Source organism: Sceloporus undulatus, chromosome 8, assembly GCF_019175285.1.
Source record: "Sceloporus undulatus isolate JIND9_A2432 ecotype Alabama chromosome 8, SceUnd_v1.1, whole genome shotgun sequence".
Taxonomy (NCBI): Eukaryota; Metazoa; Chordata; class Lepidosauria; order Squamata; family Phrynosomatidae; genus Sceloporus; species Sceloporus undulatus.
This window is the reverse complement of record NC_056529.1, coordinates 21,399,419-21,423,347: the sequence shown is the minus strand read 5'-3', so window position 1 is coordinate 21,423,347 and position 23,929 is coordinate 21,399,419. Positions and strand designations below refer to the sequence as shown.

General features: G+C 46.5%; 1 protein-coding gene across 3 annotated transcripts in view; it reads left to right on the top strand.

Annotated features, from left to right (window-relative positions):
* CPNE7 (copine 7) overlaps window positions 1-23,704 on the top strand; it is a 41,728-nt gene extending 18,024 nt beyond the window's left edge. For all 3 annotated transcript variants that reach the window (XM_042438463.1, XM_042438461.1, XM_042438464.1), the window contains 14 exons: window positions 3,004-3,186; window positions 5,480-5,554; window positions 5,690-5,764; window positions 6,239-6,322; window positions 7,416-7,505; window positions 7,699-7,797; window positions 8,007-8,093; window positions 9,238-9,297; window positions 12,320-12,453; window positions 13,672-13,726; window positions 16,265-16,316; window positions 16,850-16,983; window positions 19,462-19,698; window positions 21,999-23,704. In XM_042438463.1, coding sequence (XP_042294397.1) covers window positions 3,004-3,186; window positions 5,480-5,554; window positions 5,690-5,764; window positions 6,239-6,322; window positions 7,416-7,505; window positions 7,699-7,797; window positions 8,007-8,093; window positions 9,238-9,297; window positions 12,320-12,453; window positions 13,672-13,726; window positions 16,265-16,316; window positions 16,850-16,983; window positions 19,462-19,698; window positions 21,999-22,139 — 1,506 coding nt within the window. In that variant the 3' untranslated portion in view covers window positions 22,140-23,704. The remainder of the gene's footprint in view (window positions 1-3,003; window positions 3,187-5,479; window positions 5,555-5,689; window positions 5,765-6,238; window positions 6,323-7,415; window positions 7,506-7,698; window positions 7,798-8,006; window positions 8,094-9,237; window positions 9,298-12,319; window positions 12,454-13,671; window positions 13,727-16,264; window positions 16,317-16,849; window positions 16,984-19,461; window positions 19,699-21,998) is intronic.
* Window positions 23,705-23,929: the final 225 nt, after the last annotated feature.

The following is a 23,929-nucleotide window of genomic DNA, read 5'->3' as shown; positions in this document are numbered from 1 at the left end:
CTCCCAGGGACTTGCAAACTAAGATGCATGATGCAAAAGCCGAGGAAGGCAGGGAGCGATGTAGAGAGAAGAGGAAAACAGGCAAATCCAGCCACTAATTCTTCACAGTTACATAAGAAGCATAAGAAGCTCTATTTTTCCCCATTAAAAAGGCAGTGCTGAGGCAGGAAGGTTCTGGGGAGTTCATATAAATTGCAAACGCTGCTGCTCCTAAAAGCGTCATGGTAAGAGTAACAAATCGTCCCAAGAAAACCCCACGATAGGTTTGCCTTACGGTCGCCATAAGTCAGAAATGACTTGAAGGTACACAACAACAACAACAATAGTAACTTTCAGTGGCAGTTGGGGGCTTCCCTGTCATAGAATCATAGAGTTGGAAGAGGCCGCAAGGGCCCTGATTCAGTCCAACCCCATTCTGCCATGCAGGAACTCTCAATCAAAGCATCCCTGACAGATATCCATCCAGCCTCTGCTTAAAAGACCTCCAAAGAAGGAGACTAAATCAGTCTCTGAGGGAGTTAGTTCCACAGTGAACAGCCCTTACTGTCAGGAGGTTCCTCCTAATGTTGAGCTGGAATCTCTTTTCCTGGAGCTTGCATCCATTGCTCCATTGGGTCCTGTTCTCTGGAGCAGCAGAAAACAAGCTTCCTCCCTCCTCAATATGACATCCCTTCAAATACTTAAACAGGGTTCTCATATCACCTCTTAACCTTCTCTTCTTGAGGCTAAACATACTAGGCTTCCCATATCCCGCCTGGGGGCGGGACTTTCCCGATTTGGGGTGGGTCCGCACGGTCCCGCCCCGGTTTGGCCCCGCCCCCGGGACTCCAGGCTTGGCTGGGGCTTGGAAGACGGCTGTCTCCCAAGCCCCAGCCAAGTCCTGAAGGCTCCTCCCATTCGGTCCCATTCCACTTTTGGAGACCATCCATCCCTATCTGTTCCACTGGGCATGCCTGCTTTGCAAAACCCCCACAAAATCTCTCTCTCCCCATAGAAACTGGGCTCAGTTCTCGGGGGAAACGGCTCATTAGCATCTCATCTGCATTCGGCATATTGATGATTGCATTCCCCAGAAATGTTTAGAGGAGAGTCTCTTTGGTTTCCATAAGGCCACCAAGCTGATAAGGACGGCAGCTAGCTCCCCGTCGCTGGAGGAGAGGAGAAAGGGGCAGATATGGGATTCCAGGTGTTTCTAAATAAATAAATAAACACAAATAACCAATAAAAATAAGTAACCCCATCACTGGAGATAAAGGAAGGGCCCTCTTTCTCCCCCTTCACTCCCCACCGCAAGGCATTAAATGCAAATCCTTTCTGCTGCGGAATCATTTTTATGGTTAATCCAGGAGTGTGTCAATATCTCTTAACGCCAAACTCAGAACAAACAAAATCTCTGCGGACCTGAAAATCTCACATTTTCCCCTCCTACATTTAACGTTGCTTACAAAGTAAAGTGCTCAGGTTTATTAACATCATCCGCGGGGGTGAAAAAAATCCCTTTATTCCAGAATAAGGAACTCTGGAGCGGACCTGGCAATGTTTCCGCAAACCTTTGCTTCTAAAGAACCTTGAATTTCTTTTTTTTAAAATCATTTTTCTTCTCTTCTGACTTATTTTCATTTTCAGTTGCCCTGGGAGATTCTTCTGTTCTTTTAAAGGTGACGGTTAGTGTATAAAGAAAAACCATTTTTAAAAATACATCTGTGCAGTTAAGTGTTAATGTTTGCAGAGAGCAACCCAAGCCATGGCCAAAGAGTAATGCAACAGAAGCAATGGATAAAGAAGGTACCTTAGCCTTACACACATGGAAACTAGAAGACATTTATACTCTCTTTCCGGATTGTTATGGTCCTCCTCACAACAATCCCTTGAGGTTTACTCCTCTTTTACAAAAAGGGATCAGGGTCTGAGTAACTTGTCCAAGGATCAAGTCTACATTAAGTTTAAGGCAAAGTGGATTCATATCTGAGCAGCTCGCACTTGCAATTGTCGTTGTTATGATCCTTCAAGTCAATTCTGAGTTACGGTGATCCTATCCTAGGACTTTCATGGCCAGAATATTTTTCTTTTTTAAATATTTAATATTTGATATCAAATTTTTATGTATGTTACTTTAAAAACATACTCACATTCAACAAAGGAACGCAAAAATATATCTATATCTCTAGGGATCTCACATAAAATGATCAATTCTACCCTCTCATTCCTTCAGTCGTATATTCAGCCTTACATTTGAACTCCCATTCATTCCTATCTTTCCCTCCCTCCCTCCCTCCCTCCCTCCTTACTTCCTTTCTTTCTCATTTGCCCTGTATACTTTCAATTCCTACCTCTCCTCCCTATTACTTTCTTCCTTTACCTTCTCCCCTTTCTCGCTTTCTTATATCCCCATTCCTCTGTCCTCTCCTACTCTTCACAACTCAACCTTCTTCATCCTTCTTCTCCTACTATTATGGCCAGAGTTCTTAAAAGGAGGTTTGCTATTGCTTTCCTTTGAGGCTGAGACAGTGGGACTTGCTCAAGATGACCCAATGGGCTTCCATGGCTGATTGGGGATTGAACCCAGGTCCTAGTACAACACCCAGCCTAGTAGGATACCTAGCCCAATACTCAAACCAGTACACCATACTGGCTCTCACTGGAGTTGCAATGCCCTTGTCCAAAAATTGAACTTTTCCAAGCTCCGAGTCCTTTTCTACCATTGTTGTTGTTGCTGTTGTTGTTGCGTTCTTCGGGTCTGCTCTGACCTATGGCCTTCACATCATAGGGTTTTCTTGGCAATATTATTTTCACGTCTTGCAATGAGGCTGAGAGAGCGAGACTTGCCCAGTTGTGTCTCCATTGGCAGAGTGGACATTCAGATAAAATGGTCCCCAGGAGTCCTAGTCCAACACTCAATGTTGACTAGCTATAGCCCTTTTGAAAGAAATAGCATTTTCCACCCCACAACGTGGTTCTCCATCTGCTTCTGGACCACCAGTGTTTCCTAACTCTCCATCCCAGGTGGACCGGTCGGAAGTCATCAGGAGCAACCTGAACCCGATCTTTGCCAAGGTCTTCATGGTTGACTATTACTTCGAGGAGGTGCAGAAGCTGCGCTTCGAGGTCTACGACATCCATGGCCACGGAGGCATCGGGACCCACGATGATGACTTCTTGGGAGGAATGGAGTGCACAGTCGGCCAGGTAAGGTGGAAGCACCCGCCAATAGTGGAAACGTCCTTTTGGACAACAACTCCCAGCATCCTGGCTAGCTGGCAGATCCTGGGAGTTGTAGGCTGCATCTACACTGTGTCAAAGTTGGGATTTGATTGTATTTTTAACATGTAAGCTGCCCTGGTTGTGTTGCACAGGGAGGCGGGGTATAAATAAGAAGTAGTAGTAGTAGTAAAATGATGCATTTGGATACCACTTTAACCTCCCTGGCTCCATCCTTCAGGATCCTGGGATTGGTAGTTTTGTGAGGCATGAACACTCTTTGGCAGAAAAGAAGGCTAAAGACCTTGTAAAAAACACAAATCCCAGGATTCTATAGGATGGAGCTGCAGCGCTTAAAAGTAGTGCCAAAGTGCATTATTTCTACAGTCTAGATGTACCTATAGTATCCAAAAGTCACTTTCTCAGCTTCCCAGTCTATTGGCCATGCAGGCTGAGAGATTTTGGGAGATATAGACTTCCCCAAGCTACTATGTATGTAGGCTGGGAGATTCTGGAAGTTGTAATCCCTTGCAAAAAAGAGTCATTTTTCTAAGCCGTACGCCTGATGTCCAGGGGCTGCATGCCAAAAAGCCGTGTTCCTACGTTCTAGGTCTATCCAGTATATTTATTGAGGGATTCTGGGAGCTGTAGTTTAAAAAGTCCTGCTTCCAAGCAGCATGCCTATTGGTCAGGCTGGCTGGGAAATTTTGGAAGCTGTAGTCCAGAAAGCAAATCCCTAATGACTGGGAATTTGCTTTTTGGACTACAGTTCCCAGTGTGGAGTTGCATTCATGTTTCTAAGCTATAGGTCTGTAGAATATGTTGACTGAGGGATTCTGGGGGTCCCCAAAGGTCATCTGTCCAAGCTTTAGATTTTTACAGGCTTACTTGGTTTGCAGCGTTCCAAAAAGGAACCTTTCTAAGCTCAACTGCTAGCAACCCAGAGTCCCTTTATTTTTCTTGGAGAGATAGAGGACCAAGAGGAGGAAAAAGAGAAAAGGGAGGGGAGGTGGAGGAGGACAGAGCAAGGAAGTTCTGCAAGGACCAATTTGGGAGCCATTACAAAGGCTGCTGTTCACCAAGCCGAAAGCAGCTCCTCCGCAGCAATTTCCCTCCAGAGCGAGGCGCCTGGCACGCCAGCCGAGGCACGCCGACGCTCATTGCTCTCTCACGGCGGGCAGGTAATTGCCCAATGATTGCCAACCACCTGTGGTTCTGCTGGGCGGCTTGCGTGCGCAAAACGTGGGGATGAGTGAGTCTCCCAAGGCGCTCCCCCAGCCCTGCTGGATGGTTCGCACCCATCACTGACGACAGTTTCTTCTCCTCCTCTTGCTTCTTGTTGCGTGGAAGTGTTTGGGGACCCTCTCACGACTTTCCTGCCCTGCGGATCCCCAGTTAGGCCCAGCCAATATCCTCCATCTCAGGCGGATGTCAAATCCATGCTGGCTTTTATTCAAGACTCAAAAGGGAACTGTCCAAAGTGATAGGCCTTGTTTGAGCACTTTGGAAAGCTCCTTTCAAACAGGAGTGTCCCATGCGCTGCTTGCAGAACACAAGGGCCATTTGTGTGCCTTTTAGTCCCTGCTTTTTCAAAATGTTTTCACTTTAAACACACCCACCCATGCCAGGAGTGAATTTTTCAATTTTGGGGTTGGGGAATCTGAAAGCAAGTAAACTCCTTTGAGATGCGGCGCTGGAGAAGAGTGCTGAGAATACCATGGACAGCCAGAAAGTCAAGCAAATGGGTGTTAGGGTCATCTTTGGTCATCTTGGCTTCCAGGCCTGAGCGTTCCTGGGAAGCCAAGAGGACCATGCTGAGGCTGTCCTCTTTTGACCACATCGTGAGAGCTCTTTGTGGAGTTCTTCTTCCGGATCACTGGAAAAGACAGTAATGCTAGGAAAGGTGGAGGGTAGCAGAAAGAGAGGAGGACCACATGCCAGATGGATAGATTCAATAGAGGAGGCCACAGCTGCCCGGCATCTGCAGAACCTGAGCAGAGCAATTGAGGGACCTGGAGTTGATGGGGTTGCCATGGGTTAAAGTTGACTTGAAGAAAGTTAACAGTAAGAGGGTTTGGACTGTTTCAGGTACAGACGACCTTTTAAAAGGTAAATTGTTCAACCTATGGTTTTTCCAAAAGCAGCAGTCGAACCTATGGGGGCTTCCTAAGGGATCTAAGGATCCATAAAAAACATTTTTGAGGGAGCCATATGTGGCCCAAGAGCATCACTTGGTCCGACCCTGACCTAAGACCACTTCTTCCCCTGCTTTGCCTCGTAGATTGTGGCCCAGAAGAGGGTGAGCAAACCTCTGTTTCTGAAGTATGGGAAGTACGCTGGCAAGTCCACCATCACTGTGAGTCTTCTGCCTCGTCTCCTTCCCTTCCCTTCTCTTCCCTTGCTTTGCTTTGCTGTGAGAGACCCTTGCAGCCTCCTCTGCAGAAATGGCTCCTGACCATCCTCTTCCTTGACTCTCCTTTGCTCCAAACAGGTGACTTCGGAAGAGATTTCTGGAGACAACGGCTTTGTAGAGCTCTTCTTCCGGGCAAAGAAGCTGGATGACAAGGTGAATATAGAGCCCAATCCACCCACCCATCCCCGGGTCAAACAGAGTGGGGCATGGGCCAAAGGCGGCTGGAGCCCACTAGGACCGGGAGGACTGGGTGGCCAATGGAAGGGAAGCCAAAGTCAACCCTACATGGGGCTAAACCATTTCTGCAATTTTGGCTCCTTCCTTCTTCCTCCTGTACCCCATTTATCCAAACCCATCAGCCTCCATGAACCTGGGCTGTGGCAGCCAATGGTCCCCCATGTTTGTGGGGTGCTGAATCTGCTTTGGGTTTTAGTCCAAGCTTTTAAGAAGCTTTACCCAAGGAACTTTCTGGAAGCTCTACTCAGATATGGAGATGTGGTTCAACTCCTTGGACAGAGCTCCTTTAAAGTTCAGGCTTGAACCCAGAGTAGATTCACTGCCCCGCTGGCATGAAAGGCACCAGGGCCACTATGGGATGAGGGGGTCTAAACCCTGTCTCCCCAACAGGATCTCTTCAGCAAGTCAGATCCCTTTCTAGAGATCTACCGGATCAACGACGATGGGAGTGAACAGCTGGTCCACCGCACTGAGGTAAGAGCCTCTCCAGATGGAGCCATTCTCCAACAGCAAGGCTCTTGGCCAATGCAAAATAACAGGAAAGAAGGAGAGTTACTGCAAATTAATGTTGGTTATTCCAAGTTCCTGGTCTTTGTGTTGGTTCTAGCTGCCATGCTCTCTTCAGATCTATGTACCAAAAATGCCACAGTAAGGGGCAAAATTGAAATGGAACAAGATTCAGGAGTTGGAATCTGAAGATCCCTTGGGAGGAAGGCAATTGAAGTTATCTCAAGAAATAGACACATCATTTCTCTTAGGAGAGGCTGGCTTTTATTTTTTAATGTGCAGAAATGTTTTGAGGCAGCTAGCAACAAGATGAACAACACAAAACATTCATACACAAATAGCAATACAATAAAAACAGCAACAGGTAGTACAGCAGAAGCAATAAAAGGGAAAATCAAGAAATCTTTCGTAATGGGAAATGCTCGGTCTCTGAAGAGAAAGAGCTCAGTTGTGATCTCACACACACAAACACATGCAAAAAGACAGGATTGTTTTATGTTCTCCCCCTCCGTTTGATTCCTGGTTCTTTGAATTTCCCCCACTGAGGTGAATTTTAAGGTTAAAACTGAGTCACTTCAAGAGTTTGCAGTGGCTTTGCCTCCATTTCAGACTATTCTATGGGAAGGGAGCCCATTCCTATGCAATGCAATAATTGCATGCGGAAAAATATTTGAGTGCATATGTTTATCTTGTGCATTTTTTCCCCAGGGAGGGCTCTGGAGCTTTTATCATGATGCATCTACACTACAGAATGAATACAGATTGGCACTGCTTCAACTGCTCTGGCTCAATGCTATGCATTTCTGAGATTTGTAGTTTTGTGGGATATTTAGCCTTCTCTGGCTGCCTCTGCACTGTAGGATTAAAGCAGTAGGACACTGCTTTAATTGCCATGGCTCAATGCTATGGAAGCCTGGGGTTTGTAATTCTGTGATAGCATAGGATGGAGCCATGGCAGTTAAAGTGGTGTCAGACTGCATTAATTTGGCAGTGTGGCACATGCACAAACAGGGTTGAGAACCGCTGGTCTCTTTTCTCCATTTCTGCTTGCGCTCCACAGTTTGTCAAGAACAACCTGAGCCCCGTTTGGGAGCCATTCAAAGTCTCTCTGAACTCTCTCTGCAGCTGCGAAGAGAAGCGGAAGCTGAGAGTAAGTATTGAGGGGTACAGCAGGAAAATTGGGGAGCCCTTTGTGGAAATGCAAGGGGACAAATGCACCAAACAGGGGTGGGCAGACATGTAAATGGAGGGATTCTAGGAGTTATAGTCTACCTATTTCCCCCCCCCCCCCCCCAAAAGTACCTCTGCCACTTGGCAAGCAATTTTTCTCTCTTGCAATGCAGTGCGTTGTCTTTGACTACGATTCCCGTGGCAAACATGACTTCATTGGAGAGTTTTACACAACCTTCGAGGAGATGCAGAAAGCTATGGGGGGAAACAAGGTTGGTCTATGGGGAGAAGTAGGGAATGAAAGAGAGGGGAGACACTCTCCCAGTCATGTCTTTTCTCTGCATATATAAGCATCTGTTTTCCCATTTTGGGGAAATTGGGTGCTGGACTAAAGAGGCTTCACTCTGATCCAACCTCAAGGCTTAATTCTTAGATCTGGCTCACACCATCTTTCTCATCTCTTCCTTTTCCCAATCGCCAGATCCAATGGGACTGTATGAATCCAAAGTACAAGCTGAAGAAGCGAAACTATAAGAACTCAGGCGTGGTCATTCTCCTGGACCTCAAGGTGAGCTGGGAGGACCAAAAAGGAGGCTTCACAAAGCCAGAGAGGAGGGCAATGATGGAGAAATAGCAAAATATTTTGGTAAATATATGGGTACTAGTAGCTGCTCTCATTTGCAGCAAGGCTGGGCATTAGGCTCTTCCACCAAATCATGCCCCGGCCATGTCTCTCCAGGATTGCTGATCTGTTTGCAGGATCAGCCCCTAAAGGCATCCCACTAATACTTATTTTATTTATCAGAATACTTATATCCTGCCTTTCATCATGGGCTATCAGGGCAGAAAACGAATCGGACAGCATAAAGAACAACAGAGTAAAACCTACACATATGGTGGGCCCTTGGTATCCACTAGGGTTTGGTTCCAGGATCCCCCGTAGATACAAATACCCATGGATGCTCAAGTCTCATTATATACAATGGAGCTTCTTCTTATTATTATTATTATTATTACCACTACTACAGTGAGCCCTTGGTATCTGCTGGGATTTGGTTCCAGGACTCTCCATGGATACCAAAATCCATGGATGCTCAAGTCCCATTAAATACAGTGCCCTAGTAAAATGACATCCCTGATATAAAATGGCAAAAATCAAGGGTTGCTTTTTAGATTATTTTACACGCACGCACGCGCACGCGCACACACACACACACACACTCTCAAGCTGTGGATGCTTGCAAAAAAATCTGCAGATACAGAAGGCCAACTGTAATTTAGACTCTAATATTAAACATGGCAACCTATTAAAGCAGCTATAGATGCCTTCAACATTTTAAAACCATTTACACAGACATTTAAAAGTAAATTAGGCCCAAAGGCTTTAATGAAAAGCCACGTTTGGACTTGCTGCCAGGGAGAGACCAACGTTGGCATCTATATGATCTCCAAAGAAAGGGTGCACCACAGTTGGGGTGCCACAGCTGAGTCCATGTCTTCTTACTATGTGTTGCTTCCACCAGTGGGACTCCAAAGAAGGTTCTTTCTTGCAGGTCTTAGTTCTAGCACCACCATACACACAAATACACAAACAGACACACACCTGGCCCCATAGCTTTGGCTGTGGCTTTGGCTGGTCACCTCTGCAAGATGGCAAGAAGGGAGGCCATATATCTGCCCTCCAAGCCACTGACTGACTCTTTATCTGGAAGATCCACAGGGTCTACTCATTCCTGGATTACATCATGGGCGGTTGCCAGATCCACTTCACGGTGAGTAGATGAACACACAAAATGGGTCCATAATGTTAGTAGCCAGCTGGGAAAAGAGGAGAGTCAAAGCTCACCAACTTTGGGGTTTAAAGAAATATTGGCAAAGGGGGGACGGGAGATATTCCAATATGTGCAAGACCTTTGTGCCAGTCTGATGTCCATCTGTGGGCAGTGGCAGATGATGCCTGCTGGGGCTAATGGGATGGACAGTGGGGTCACCCAAAAACAAAGCCCAGGAGGTTCAACAGAGATGGGTAGGTTTGCCATATCTCTAAGACTAAGCCTGGCCCAGGATCTCCAGTCTTCATGGGTTATCTCCAAGTGGGAGACCAAGGTGCAAATTCTCCCATTTTGGGCAGCTCAGCTCCAAGCGAGAGGAAAAGACATTGTGCAGATTGTCAGCTCAGCTAGCAGAGTAACAGCTTGCTACAGTTTGCAAGTACTAATTCATTTATCAGAGCCAGTGTGACATAGTGGTTTGAGCATTGGACTAGGACTCTGAGGACCAGGGTTCGATTCCTGGCTTGGCCATAAAACCCACTTGGACAAGTCACACACTCTCCAGGGACGTTTGCAAAGGCCAGCTTCCAGTTTGCCTGGGCAGAGCTTTCTGTGTTGGACTAACCATTCCCAGAATCCCTTCCAGCCACTGTGGATGCTGGGATCTGTAGTCCCGAGAAACAGAACTTTCCTAAGCCTTGTGAGCCAGGCGGGGATGCGTACAGAGTGGCTCTGTTCCTTCCTCCCTGTCGCCAGGCCTTTGCTGCAGTTCTGCACAGATTTTAAAAATTTCTGTCTTTGAAAACAACCAGAGCCCAGTTTGCATTTTGAAAGAGCATCTCTCCTTCCTGGAGTGAGTCAGATCCCAGAACATTTCAAGGAACAGATTGCTGGCTCCTAGCCTTCCTGCTAGCTGGGATCCGAGCTGGGAACAGCCCCAGGAATTATTTGAGACCTGCCATGTTTGAAGGAAGGGAGCAGGGAGAGAAAGGCCTGTCGCTGAGCTAAGAAAGGGATGGAGAGGGGCAAAAGGTTGGTACTGACCCCTTGGACGCAAGAGGATGCAAAGGCAACTGTGTCCACCATACGATTCCAAAATCTCTGGCCATGCTGGCTGTGACATTATGAGGACCATAGTAGACCAACGCAATTTATTCAAGCTATGCCCAGAATATATTAACATTAGGATTCCCAGATCTCAGGGCTTGGTCCTCAAGGGAGGAATCTTAGGGCAAGAGCACTGCCTTGAAGTGTGGTTTTTTGTGTGTGTTGTCTCCTTTGTCAGACCTTTTAAATAAATAATAATAATAAATGATTTATTTATATCCCGCCCAATCACAAGGAATCTGGGTCGGTAACAACAGTAGAAAATACAAAGTACAATGACAAATGTGAATAATATACCCCAAGCAACTATGGTTGGTGAAGTCAAAGTCTTTCATGGCTGGCATCCATAGTTTTTTGTGGGTTTTTTGGGCTCTGTGGCCATGTTCCAGAAGAGTTGATTCCTGACGTTTTGCCAGTATCTCTGGTTGGCATATTCAGAGAAAGCTCTTCTTGGCCACAGATGCTGGTGAAAGGTCAGGAATAAACTCTTCTAGAACATGGCCACAGAGCCCGAAAAACCCACAAAAAATTGTGGATGGTGCTTAATGTCTGACATTAATAGACTCACCAGGCCCTGTGCCATCACCCTCTCAGACGTTACCAAAATCTGCCACCTACGACTTCACCAGGGACTGTCCCTTGGTTTCAAGGCTGAGCCCTGGGATGGTACTAACATGGCAACCCTAATTAGGGGTATATCCACACTGCAGAATTAAAGCAGTTCGACACCACTTTAATCGCCATGACTCCATCCCACAGAATCATAGGAATTGTAGTTTGGTGCGGCGTTCAGCCGGCTCTGTCAGAGTTCTCACCAAAAGGAAAGCGCAAGTCAAACCCCCTCTGAACAAATCTTGCCAAGAAAACCCCATGATGGGGTTGCCATAATTTGGAAATGATTTGCAGGCACACAATAACAACAAATATATGTGAACACACCTACCTCGGGAGGGTCATTGTGATTATGGACTACAAGATTTGGAGACATGGGGAAGATTTGCAGCTCCACTCAGATTTGCAACCACAACAAGACTATGGGAGTGTGTGTATTATGGGAACAGGTGCCTTTGTACCTGTCTCTTTGGTGTTTGAGCCCCCCCCCCTCCTTTTTTGTTTTTGTTTCATCTTTTGATGGGTTCATTCCTCCAGCATTACAAGCCTGGGGAAGCAAACAGTTATTTCAGTCTAAGGGACACAAGTTGTGAGAGGTGTGAAAGTGAGGAACAAACCAAAGAAGGGAAGGAGCTCCGTTGCTCAGAGGAAGGCAGAACTGGGTTTCTTGTCGGATTTCTGCAATTTAGAGCAGGAGTTGCCCAGAAATAATGCTGGACCAGAGCCTTGAGCCTTAAAAAAAGATTGTCAGTAGTTTGGTAATGCATTTCCACAGGGATTCATTGTTCAATTATGTGCATTTTCTGAATGGCTGGGTAGTGTAGTGGTTTTAGCACTGGACTATGGAGATCCAGTTTTGAATTCCCACTCCGCCATAGAAACTCAAAGAGTGATCTTGGGCAAGTCACACTCTCTCAGCCTCAGAGGAAGACAAAGGCAAAGCTCTGCTGGACAAATAGTTTGCCTTCAAGTCATTTCTGACTTAGGGCGATCCGAAGGCGAATCTATCATGGGGTTTTCTTGGTCATTTTCTTCAGAGGGGTTTTTCCGTTGCCATCATATGAGGCTGAGAGAGTGTGACTTGCCCACGGTCACCCAGTGAGTTTCCATAGCTGAGCAAGATTGGAACTCAGGTCTCCCAGAGTCCTGATCCAACATCCACTCACTGCACTACACCAGCTCTCCCCTGAGCAAAGCTGCCCCAAAAGCATGAGCCTTTCCTCCGAGAAGATCATTGGGCTCCTCAAGCAGAATTAGCCTCCTGGTTCCTAACCTCCCACCGTCCTCCATTTTGTCTCCTCAGGTGGCGATTGACTTCACCGCCTCCAATGGAGACCCCCGAAACAGCTGCTCCCTCCACTACATCAACCCTTACCAGCCCAATGAGTACCTGAAGGCCCTGGTCGCTGTTGGGGAGATTTGCCAGGACTACGACAGGTGAGGATGCTCTGCAAATCTTGGCCCTCTCGCATTGACTCCTTGGGGTCTTACTTCCCGAGAAGACCCCTCTGGGTCTCTGTTTCTGCCTATGGACCACCTGGGCTTGGGAAAGGAGTCAAGGAGGAGAGGAATTTGGGGAGTGGGCTTGGGAGCAGGTGAAACTCCTTCTTCTCTTAGCCAAGCTTGGGGCCACTCTCTTGGGTAAAAGAAGTCATAGATCAGTGGTTCTCAACCTTCCTAATGCCATGACCCTTTAATATAGTTCCTCATGTTGTGGTGACCTCCAACCGATGGTCATGGTTCCTCAGGACATTAGAAATATGTGTTTTCCGGTGGTCTTAGGCTACCCTGTGAAAGGGTTGGGTCATGACCCACAGGTTGAGAACCACTGTCATAGATGAAGAGAGAGGGGCTTTGCATGGTTGTATAGATGGCTGTATAGATAGAGAAACTCAATCAAGGAGGATACAGCCCTAAGTTTGCAGGAACTGAGCAGGTTTTGGAGGCTTGGAGATGTTTCATTCACAGGGTCTGGGGAGGTCAACGTTGCCTTCAGGACAAATGACAACAACAACAACAAAGGAGAATGGACCACATCTGGGAGCTTTCAGGAGCAACGGTCCTTCTTTTGTTCATAGAAAATGTTTGTTTCCATGTTGGAGGTCTCCTGGGGTCACCAAAATGGACAGGGGCCACTTTTGGTCCACCCTCGCAGCAATGAAGGGTGGGCCATCAAAGAGAGTGCAGGGCTATTCCTTCCCACAATTTCCCTGCAAGTCATGAAGCCACTCCTGGTGTAATGGGAATTGACGCCCCATCATTCCCAGTTCCAAGAATCTGCCAAAATATGGCCATTTCCCACATTTTGGGAGGGTTAAGGAAGGTGGAGCAGGAGAAAGGGTCCCCATCTGCCATGTTGTTGTTCTAACTGATGTTGTGGTTGTTGCTTGCACACGTATGTGTTTGCCAAATGCTTTGTCAGACAAAGAAATTAAATGAGGAGAGGATGGAATCTGAGGGTTCAAGGGCCACAAAATGGGATGTTATAACTAAAATGGGATGTTTGGCCAGGGCTGGGGTAGACAATATGGTTTTACAGTCTTTTGCTGGCACTCCCATTTCATGCACAAATGTGTCGGACAACCAAGCAGGCAGATGTACACACAACACACCTTGTGGCACATCTTGAGATCTTGATTCCTGCTTTTCCCACAGCGATAAGAAGTTCTCTGCCTTAGGCTTTGGAGCCAGGATCCCACCCAACTACGAGGTAAGTCAAGGATCAAGTGCATGGAATTGTACCAGGCGGAGCATCCTTGGGAGGTGGGAAGGGTTTACCTGGACAGGTGGATGCTCAGAGAAGGGGAGGCAGGGGTCCATGTTGGAAGGGACGAAGACAGCCTCAGGCTGCATGGCATGGAGTCTGGGGAAGGGGAGGCTGCATCTTGGGTCTATGCACCTGATAAAAGCAATAGAAACTGGGAACATCCTAGCAAGCCTGACATAAAGGAGAGACAGATGATGTTTTCACAACAGGCCATTGTAGTATAGTGGGCTCTTAGAATCTACTGGGGTTTAGTTCCAGAAACCCTATGGATACCAAACTCTGTGGACATTCAAGACCTATTAAATATAGTGGTGGAGTAAAATGGTCTCCCCTTATATAAAATGGTAAAATCAAGGTTTGTTTTTTGGAATATATATATATATATATTCAAGCCGTGGATGATGGAATGCATGGATGCACAATCTGTGGATGTGGAGGGTCCACTTTGCTTTGATAATTGCTGTGGTTCCATGCTGTGGAATCTTGGAATTTGTAGTTTGGGGAGGTATTTAATTATGGTTCTCTGCTAGAAAGTTATAGCTCTGTGGCTCAGGTGAATGCATCAAAGAATGTTCAGTCCCTTACTCCATTAAAAATCCTGGAATCTCTTTTCCTGGAGCTTGCATCCATTGCTCCTGTTCCTCTTCTCTGGAGCAACAGAAAACAAGCTTGCTCCCTCCTCAATGTGACATCCCTTCAAATATTTAAATAGGGCTATCTTATCTTAAAACAGGGCTATCCTATCCTATCTTAACCGTCTCTTCTCCAGGCTAAACATCCCCAGCTCCCTAAGTCTCTCCTCATGGGACATGGTTTCCAGACCCTTCCCCATTTTGATCGCTCTCCTTCGGACATGCTCCAGTTTCTCCACATCCTTTTTGAATTGTTTTGCTCAGAACTGGACTTAATATTCCAGGTGGGACCTGACCAAAGCAGAATAGAGTAGGACTATTACTTCCCTTGATCTAGACACTATACTTCTATTGATGCAGCCTAAAATCACATTGGCCTTGTTAGCTGCCGCACTGCACTGTTGTGAGTCAGGGTCAGCTTGAAGGTAGTTAACAACAAAACACCAACAGGTCAGTTAAAGTGCTGTCATAGTGGTGTAAGTGAGCAGTGTGAAAGAGATTTTTTAAAGTGTCGCTGGAGTTTCTCACCGTGATTTTCCACCATCAACTCATCCTCATTGCAGCGCTTTGGAGCCCTTTGTTCGGGTCTCTCCACCTTCTTGCCTTCCCACATCTCCCCACTCTGTCCCTCCATCCTGCGCCAGACAGAGGCATAGCACACATGCTCTCCCTGACAGCTTGACAGCTATGAAGTTTCCAGAACAGCAGAGGCAGCTGCCATCCTGTCCATCCGGTTGATGTTTTTCCAGCAGGGGAGCCTTCCCTTTCGTGCCATTCCTCCCAGGCGAGGCGGGACGCAAGAAGGGCCCCCCCGCCGGTTAATGAAATTGGCTCATGTTACTATAGATAGCTGGGCAGGAGGCTCGATTCTGGGAATCCGGGCAATGACAACATGAGGAGCGCATGAGAGATCATTCAGATCCAAGTTTAGGCTTAAAGGTGATGGTTAGCCCTGCCTAAAGCGGATCCATTGAAGCCATGGCACTTATGGAAGCATTGACATCACACATTCCCATTGAGGTAGGATTCAGAGATATGGTTGTTTTAGTCTGCAAAGGGATCTTGTAGCACCGTTGAGGCTGAGCAAAAGAAGTTGTAGCATAAGCTGATGTATACTCAATCTACGAAAGCTTGCGCTACGTCTTTTGCAAAGTTCACATTTCCAAAACATGGGCAAGCTTTCATGGCTCTTCAGTTTCAAACCATGCCTAATGCTATTATTATTATTATTATTATTATTATTATTATTATATTTATTTATTTGTATCCTGCTCTTTCCCCAGAACTGGGACTTGGAACGGCTTTACAACATTAAAAATAGTACAATTAGAAACATAGAAAAAAAGTACATTAATGCTATTATTGATGGCAGATATTCTCACACTCCTTTGGCCCTCCATCTGTGCATTGTTGGGGGCCCAGAAACTGAGGATTTGCCTCTTTATTTGTCCTTTTGTTCATTATATTCTGAATCTAGAATGCAATTTCTGGAACTTATACTGTCTTGTCTCATGTCCGATGCTGACTCTTTGGTAATTTGCAAGGCTTCTCTTTTTGCCCCAGAAGCAATGAACATTCAGGCAAGATTTATTGCTGATATTGCTGTTGATTCCTCTGGGGATGTTCTTCTCTAATCTCAGTGTCGTTGTTTATATTCTGTGTGTTGTAATTGTATTGAATTTTAATTTTTAAATATGCAAGATTTATATGCTATTTATTTTATCTAGTACTTTTATATTGCTGTCCTTGGATGTCATACTTATTCATTTTGTATGTGAATGGCCTGTGGTCTAAGCATTAATAAATTAGTAGTACTACACTCTGGTGATGTTTTCTTTTTCTCGCTCAGGTTTCCCATGATTTTGCCATTAATTTCAATCCGGAGGATGATGAGTGTGAAGGTAAGATGTCAACTAGAAAATGTTTTGCCCATCACCATCCAATACTAGATTTGAGGCAAAATTTGGTATATTGGCTGGAGGCCTGTTAGTTCTTAGCCTTGTGCAAGCTCCTCTAGAAATTGGACACTTCTGTCTGATGCAGAATGTCTGCATTCAGTTCCAGGTTGCACATGAAATGCACATGGGCATGAGATGCGCATTTGGTTGCACACCAATACCATTTGACACAAGAATTGTGTAATTCTGCATGTAGAGAATTCTAGGAATCCTAATATGTAATCACAGCCATTCCATTATAATGCAATATGATGGATGGATGATGTGGGAGGGATATATAATTTTAAAAATGATAGATAGATAGATAGATAGATAGATAGATAGATAGATAGATAGATAGATAGATAGTAGATATGAATCTGGTACTGAAAATTCTTCCACCGTACTCCTTTGGCTTCTCAAGGTTCAATGCCCCACCACAAACAATGGCTTATGGTCATTCTCTCTAACCCATTCCCTCTCCTTCTCCGTTTTAGGTATCCAAGGCGTAGTGGAGTCCTATCAGAACTGCTTGCCCAAGATCCAGCTCTATGGGCCCACCAACGTAGCCCCCATCATCTCCAAAGTAGCCAAAGTTGCCGCTGAAGAGGAGAAAACCAAGGAAGCTTCAGTAAGTGAGCCTGGCTGCGATCTTCCAAGCTGGTAATACTGTGCTCATCTCCAAGCCTCTGGTGGCCAGTGGAGATGCTGAACTTGCTCCCTGGTTTAAGCTGATCTTTAAAAGAGCTACCTGAGGGGCTCCTTTGAGGCTCAGGTGGATCTACTTGCCCAACATGGGATCCACCCAAGGTCAGGACTTCCAGGTTCTGCCTCTCTCTGTGTCAAAATCTTTGTTGTTGTTCTGTGCCTTCAAGTCATTTATGACTTATGTCAACCCATATTTCAATATCTTCATCATTCACTTTAAAGTTGTTGTGGTGCAGTGGTTTAAGGGTTGATGGACTCTGGAAGATCATGGGCCATGCAAACCCATGGGTGACCTTTGGCTAGTCACACTCTCTCAGCATCAGAGGATGGCAATGGCACCCCCCCCCCCGAAGAATCTTGCCAAGAAAATATCATGATTGGGTTGCCTTAGGGTTGTAACAACATCAAGACACACAACAACAACAAAGTCCCACCACCAGCCCCTAATTATATTTTTCCATTTCTGCAAGGAACATTTCCCCCCCTGAATTTCCAACTATAAGGAAATGTGTGTGTGTTGTGTCAAGGTTGCTTGGGACACACCTCGATGAATGCCTAAAAGCACTGGACCAGCGAAGGGGACTTTAAACTAGATGCTCCTTCATTATTTACTCCTGCCAAGTACTCAGGGACGCAAGGGACGTTCCCGTTTTCTCCTTCTCTTGGGATCTTGTCAGCGCTTTGCTTGCTAAATGTCTGAAAGGTTTGCTGCTGAGCCTATCAATTAATGACAACGGTTAATGCATCTTTACATGCCCAAGCTGGGTCTGGGGGGCAAGGTTGTGGGGCGGGAGGAAAGACTCTGGAAATGGCATCCTCCCCATCAAATACCGTTGGGCACACACAAAATGCCAGACCATTGTAGGCTCAGGGAGCATGATGCCCAGAGACCCTGCTGTGTCCACTCTGCCCAGGGTTTTATTGGAAAGCCACGATGTGCATTTCCCTGTGGCCCTTCTGCCGCTCCATCTTGCCAAGTCAATTGCCAGCAATCTCTCCAGTGTTTCTTGAAAGCTTTGGATAGCTGCCTCTCTCGTTGCCAGGATGCTTGTATCATTAAAAACAGTCCCATCTATGGCCAGTGTTTCATATTACAGTTGTCACTTTGCCATATTCATTTTCTAGCCTTGTCACATTCTCGGCCATGTAGATGCTGCGTATCGGTGCCCATGGCACTTTCTGATGCTCAGGAAGCTTAATGCTCCACAGGCACACTTACGCAGGGCTTCTCTCCTGCCTGCCATCCCAGCAAGGCAGCTTCACAGCATCTGTTTATGGCCACATGGGACATGTAGTAGCATCTGGCTATGTTTCCAAAGCTGGGATTGAAGAGTAGATTTTACTATTATGGGTGTCCCATGAAAAGTGGACATGGACACTGCCCAGACATTGGAAGACTCCAGCCACTATTGGGTCACCACCATTTGTGGTTAGGCAGAGACTCAAACCTGGATCTCCGAGGCCAGTGGCTCTCACAATTTAACATCCTGCTTACCTAAACCCTACCAAAAAGCAAACAGTTATGCAATATAGACAGCTATAAAAAGTATCAAGTTACATGAGCAATTAGCAAGGTTGTATATTACAGAACATATATTAGAGAGCATAAATAACCAATATATATATATTTTTAAACCAAACCGTGAACAATTATAAAGTCCAACTTGCAAGAAGTCCGTGGGAGGTACCCAGCAGCAATGTCTAAATGTGAAGCTGCCCAGGGGAGTCTGTGAATTCTTAAAAAGGCATTAGTTTCCCCTTGTTGTATACAGTACTGTATATACTCATGTATAAGTCTAGAAGTGTTAGTCAAAAAATTGACCCCAAAAACCTGAGCTGACTTATCCATGAATCAAACTAAGTACTCTTATTTAAAGAGTAACCATGCTCTGATGAAAACCAAAGAGTTGTGCCTGCTGAAATTTTGTAAGTCGTTTGGCATTGCTTTCCTTGCTTCATCCTCACGGGCCCCAAAGTTTTGCCCTCGCCTTATCCATGGGTTGTATCAAAATCCATAATTTTGGCCCCCAAACCTGCCCTCGATCTATACGTGAGGTCGACTTATATACGGTAGCTCCAAATTCCTGCTTGCTGGATTTACAGCAAAGAAGATAAACAGTGTGCATAATATAGAGCTTTGCAATTGCTCATGTAACTTCTCACCATTTAACCCCATTCAGGTGTTTTGGACTCTCATTTGGCTCCGCAATCCTCCTGGCCAATGTTCAGGGATTCTGGGATCTGAACTCTGAAACATCCAGAGGACCAAAGATGAGAACTGCTGTCTTAGGCTGCTTATCCCATACTCTAATCACTAGACCACACTGTTTCTCTTTCTTCCCTTCCCTCGCCCTTCATTTATCATCCTCTCCTCTCTCTCTCTGTCTCTCAATCCTTGCAGCAATATTTCATCCTGCTGATCCTGACGGACGGCGTGGTGACCGACATGGCCGACACGCGAGAGGCCATTGTGCGGGCCTCATACTTGCCAATGTCCATCATCATTGTAGGCGTGGGCAATGCCGACTTCACCGATATGCAGATCTTAGACGGCGACGATGGCGTCCTGCGTTCTCCCAAGGGGGAGCCCGTCCTGCGCGACATCGTACAGTTTGTCCCATTCCGCGAGTTCAAAAACGTAAGTCTCTCTCATGTCCATCTCACCATACCCCCATGTTCTGCATTTACATTGTTATCCATATTGTCTGATTATAAAAGACATTCCTGGTCATTAGTTCACTCCATGGATCTGAGGAAAGAGACCTAAGCCTACAAAAGCTTGTGCTACAACTTCTTTCACTCAGTGACTCCCAAAGGTGCTGCAAGATCCTTTTGCATACTTTTATTCTGATGGCTATGTTTCAAATTTGTTGTCGCTGTGTGCCTTCAAGTCATTTCTGACTTATGGAGACTCTAAAGCCATCATGGGTTTTTCTTGGCAAGATTTGTTCAGAGGGGGCCTGCCTTTGCCTCCCTCTGAGACTTGCTGGGTTTTCAGGGGGTCGTTTTTTCAAATGTGTGTTTTCCCTTTTTGGGAGACAGGCGAGATATAAATCCCATGCAAGGGGAAAAGGAGAAGGACGGCTGGGTATGGAGCAAAAGACCAACCTGATGGGGATCCAGTGTCTCACATGCCAATATGTCTGTGCATCATTCATGCGCACACACACACACATACACACCCAGGAGAGGAAAATCCATAGCTGGGTATTTCTGGCAGCCGAAGTGTGCGGCTGGGCCATTGAGAAGGCTTAATTGGCTTTGATTGTCAGTAATTTGGGCCTCGGGAGACAAGCTGTCTGTTGCTTGAGAGCTGTGAAAGAGGGTTAACCCCTTCGGCCCTGGCGCCACAAGAAGATGCGCCGGAGACGGAGAGGAATGACTGAAGGAGACCGCAAAATAGATCGTCCCCAGGTGGAACTTTGCAGGGAGGGAGAGAAGGAAGAGGACATCATGCCATTCAATCCTTGCCCTGGTCACCTTCTTGAGGAATTCTCCAGGAAAAATAAGGGGAAGCCTAAAAGTGCTATTTTATCATCCATGGAGGAGTCTAGCAGGACTTTGCTCAGCTAAGGGGCCTTTGCATTATGCAACTCTCAAGCAAGGAAAGTCCAGCCATCAGCCTCAAATGCATGTTTGTGGCCTTCCTTGCCATCCGACAAAGCCACTGGGGTTTTACTTTTTCAGGTTAAAATGTGCCCCAAATCACTTTTAAAATGCATTCTACACTGTAGAAATAATGCAGTTTGACACAGCTTAAACTGCCATGGTTTCATCCTACAGAAACCTGGGATTTTGTAGTTTGGTGAGGCATAAGCACTCTGGCAGGGAAGGCTAAAAACCGTATAAAACTACAAATCCTAGGATTCCATAAGATGGAACAACAACATTTAAACTGTATTGTTTCTACAGTAAAGATGCACCCATTGAGTGGCATTAATTTAGGGGACAAATGACAGCTTCCAGAATCTCCCAACCAACTTGGGGGAAATTCTATGCTGTTAGGAAGGATCAAATTAGGGGAATTTCTGAATTTAGCTCAATTGCTGAGAGGTAGGGTCCTAACAACACCCTTTCTGAGATCGGGTCCCAAGATGTCTAGGAGAGGTCCACAAGAATCCCTTGAGAGACGATGCTGAGACAGACTGCTCCAATTAAGTCCAAATATTTATTAAAAAGGGAAAAACAAACACACAGCAAAAGGGGACACACACACACTCACACACACACTGTTCTTAATGAAAGTAAAGGAGGGAAATCAGGAGAGTGTTGAGAGAGGCAAATCTAGGGAGATACTCACTTCCAAAGGCTTCTCCAGGAACCAGATGTGGATACAGATGATGAGATGACACGAGGGAGCTAAAATCAGAGTTCAGTCTGACATGAAGCCAGGCTGTATTCTGAATGTAGTACACTGGTGTATGCTTAGACTGAGGCTTATATAGACCATTTGTAACCTTTGGCTATGAACTTGATGGCTTAACTTCAGCCAAGACAAAGGGTATGAAGACCTGGGCTTTTGTTAAACCAAGCTGAAGAATAGACTGAGCCAATGCACTTGGATCTGAACACAATCAAGGAAGGCAAACAAACAGATGTATAGATGGTCAGGGACTTAATCACTGTGTGAGGTCCATAATAAAGACTTTCCTTTTGGAGGTGATGGTTTTCCCATTAGCAACTCCCAAACCTTTCTGTGGGGAATTTCGAAAGTGCTGTTTTTCAGGGGTCTTGTGAGGCTGACTCATCTGCCTACCTGCTCCACTGCTTTTGGGATTATGGCTGCCAGCCTGGCAGGTCAGTTTGGGGTCATGAAGGCACACCACACACACTCCAAAATTTATTAAAATCCATATGTGGTAACCTCTCCAGGCTCAGCATGACTCTCTGGACACAAGATCCTGGCTAACCCCTTCCCCTTGGTTGTCTTCCTTCCAGGCTTCTCCCACTGCCCTGGCCAAGTGTGTGCTGGCAGAGGTGCCCAAGCAGGTGGTTGAATACTACAGCTACAAGGCCTTACCTCCCCGCAGCCAGAAGGGCGGCAGCACCCCTGATGCCACCCTGAACTCACCTCAGTGACGAGGGTCTTCCCCTGGTTGGGACCCCTGACTACGTTGTCTGTCTTCCCATCATCTGCCAACTCATCCCGCCCCCCCAGTGGAGCCATGGAAGGGAAAGAGAGAGCACTAAGCACTGCCAGACACACAAGATGGGGATCGTGGTTTCTCCCATGAGCATTGACTGCTAAAACCGCCAGAGGAGACCAAGAGTTCTGGGTTGGCCATCCTTGATGGCCTGCGCCACAAGGCCTACAACGCCATCCTCATGCGCCCCTCTGCAGCACAGTGGCTGACCAGCGTTGGCCCTGCAAGAAGCCAATGAAGTAGGTGTCCGTCTTTCCGGAGGGGAGCAAGTGTCAGACACACATACACCCCACACACAGGAGGATACACTTTGTGAATGGCATGTTACTGATGTCAAGCTGGGAGATGTATTTGAAGCCTAAATGGAGGAAACCCACTCCTGTCTCAGAGAAAGGAGCAAAGGGGTAGGCAGATGGCATTCCTTGTATTGATCTGGAGGACAGTGACTGCAAGGAGGGTCGGCTGAGGGAGAATATTGAGCTGTGTGCCACACACACACATGGCATGCACCCTCTGGCCACCAGAGAGGGTGCCTTTTTCTGTAGTTCCCCCATCCCCTTCTTCAATGGCATTGTGGATTCCTGCCCCAGCAAGGGATTGGACTAAGTGGCCCTTGGGGGTCCCATCCATCCATGTATCCATCTGTCTTTCATGCTATTTATACCCCACTTGACCCCAAACTGAAACCCAAGGCTGCTTACAAAGTAGACAGCTACAACTCGTATGTTTCTCCAGGCTCAGCCAAGAGATCCTACTCCCAAGAGGAGGAAGCCATGGAAGTAGTGGGTTGAAGAGGGCAGAAGGGAGGCTGGTGGGGAGGAATGAACAACACAAATATACACTATACTCACACTGCTGCTGCACACACAAACCTTGCTCCTTGCATTGTGCCACAATTCCTCAACCGCTGGTGAAGTTGGTTGTGCCTCGCCAAGAAACTGGAGTGTCCTGTCCTTGGATTTTTACTGGTGAGGCTTATTGCTGAGACCCCACTGAAGACTCCTAGTCTTGTTGAAGAGGAGAAGATCTAAAGAAGCCCTTAGGACTGTGCAAACTCCCCAGAAGTCCAGACTTCTCCATTGCTCCTTTGCCCTTTCCAGTGGGGAGAAACACTTAGCTTTCCTCGCTTCTCCTGAGTAACTAGTTAGAGCCACTTTCCTTTTTATCCCCTTGCAGAAATTACCTAGGAGGGATGTGGCATTGCAGGGGCATGAGGATGGGGTGCCATTGCTTCTTGCTATGGCACAAGGAGCATGGCCATAGCCAAAAGGAGGATCCCAGCTGCATTGCTGTTGCACTTGTGTCCCTTTTCCCTCCCCATCCTGCGCACGAATTCCTTGGGCAGTGTTTCCAACGTCCAGCTCTGGCTCTTTTTTCCATGTGGTCCGTGGTCATCTTTCACTGTGGTGTTGTCGTTCGCCTAAGGTTTGCATGACTGACCTCCTGTTCTTGATGTACTAAGGGAAGCAGCCAAATAAAAGGAGATGCTGTGTTTCCTTGGGCTCTGGACCTTTTTGGTGGGGGAAAGGTAACTGTACTGGTGCAGAACGTGGTGTGAGCACAGCAGCGTCAGTCATTGGAAAGGTTGCTCAGAGCCAGGAGCACATTGTGTCCTGATGCCCCCGTGCTTTTAATTATGCATTTGGTTGCACATCTGGTCCCTTGGTTCAGTTGCACAGTCTTGCTATTCAACACATGGGTTGTAGCCCAGTGCTCAAACCAGTG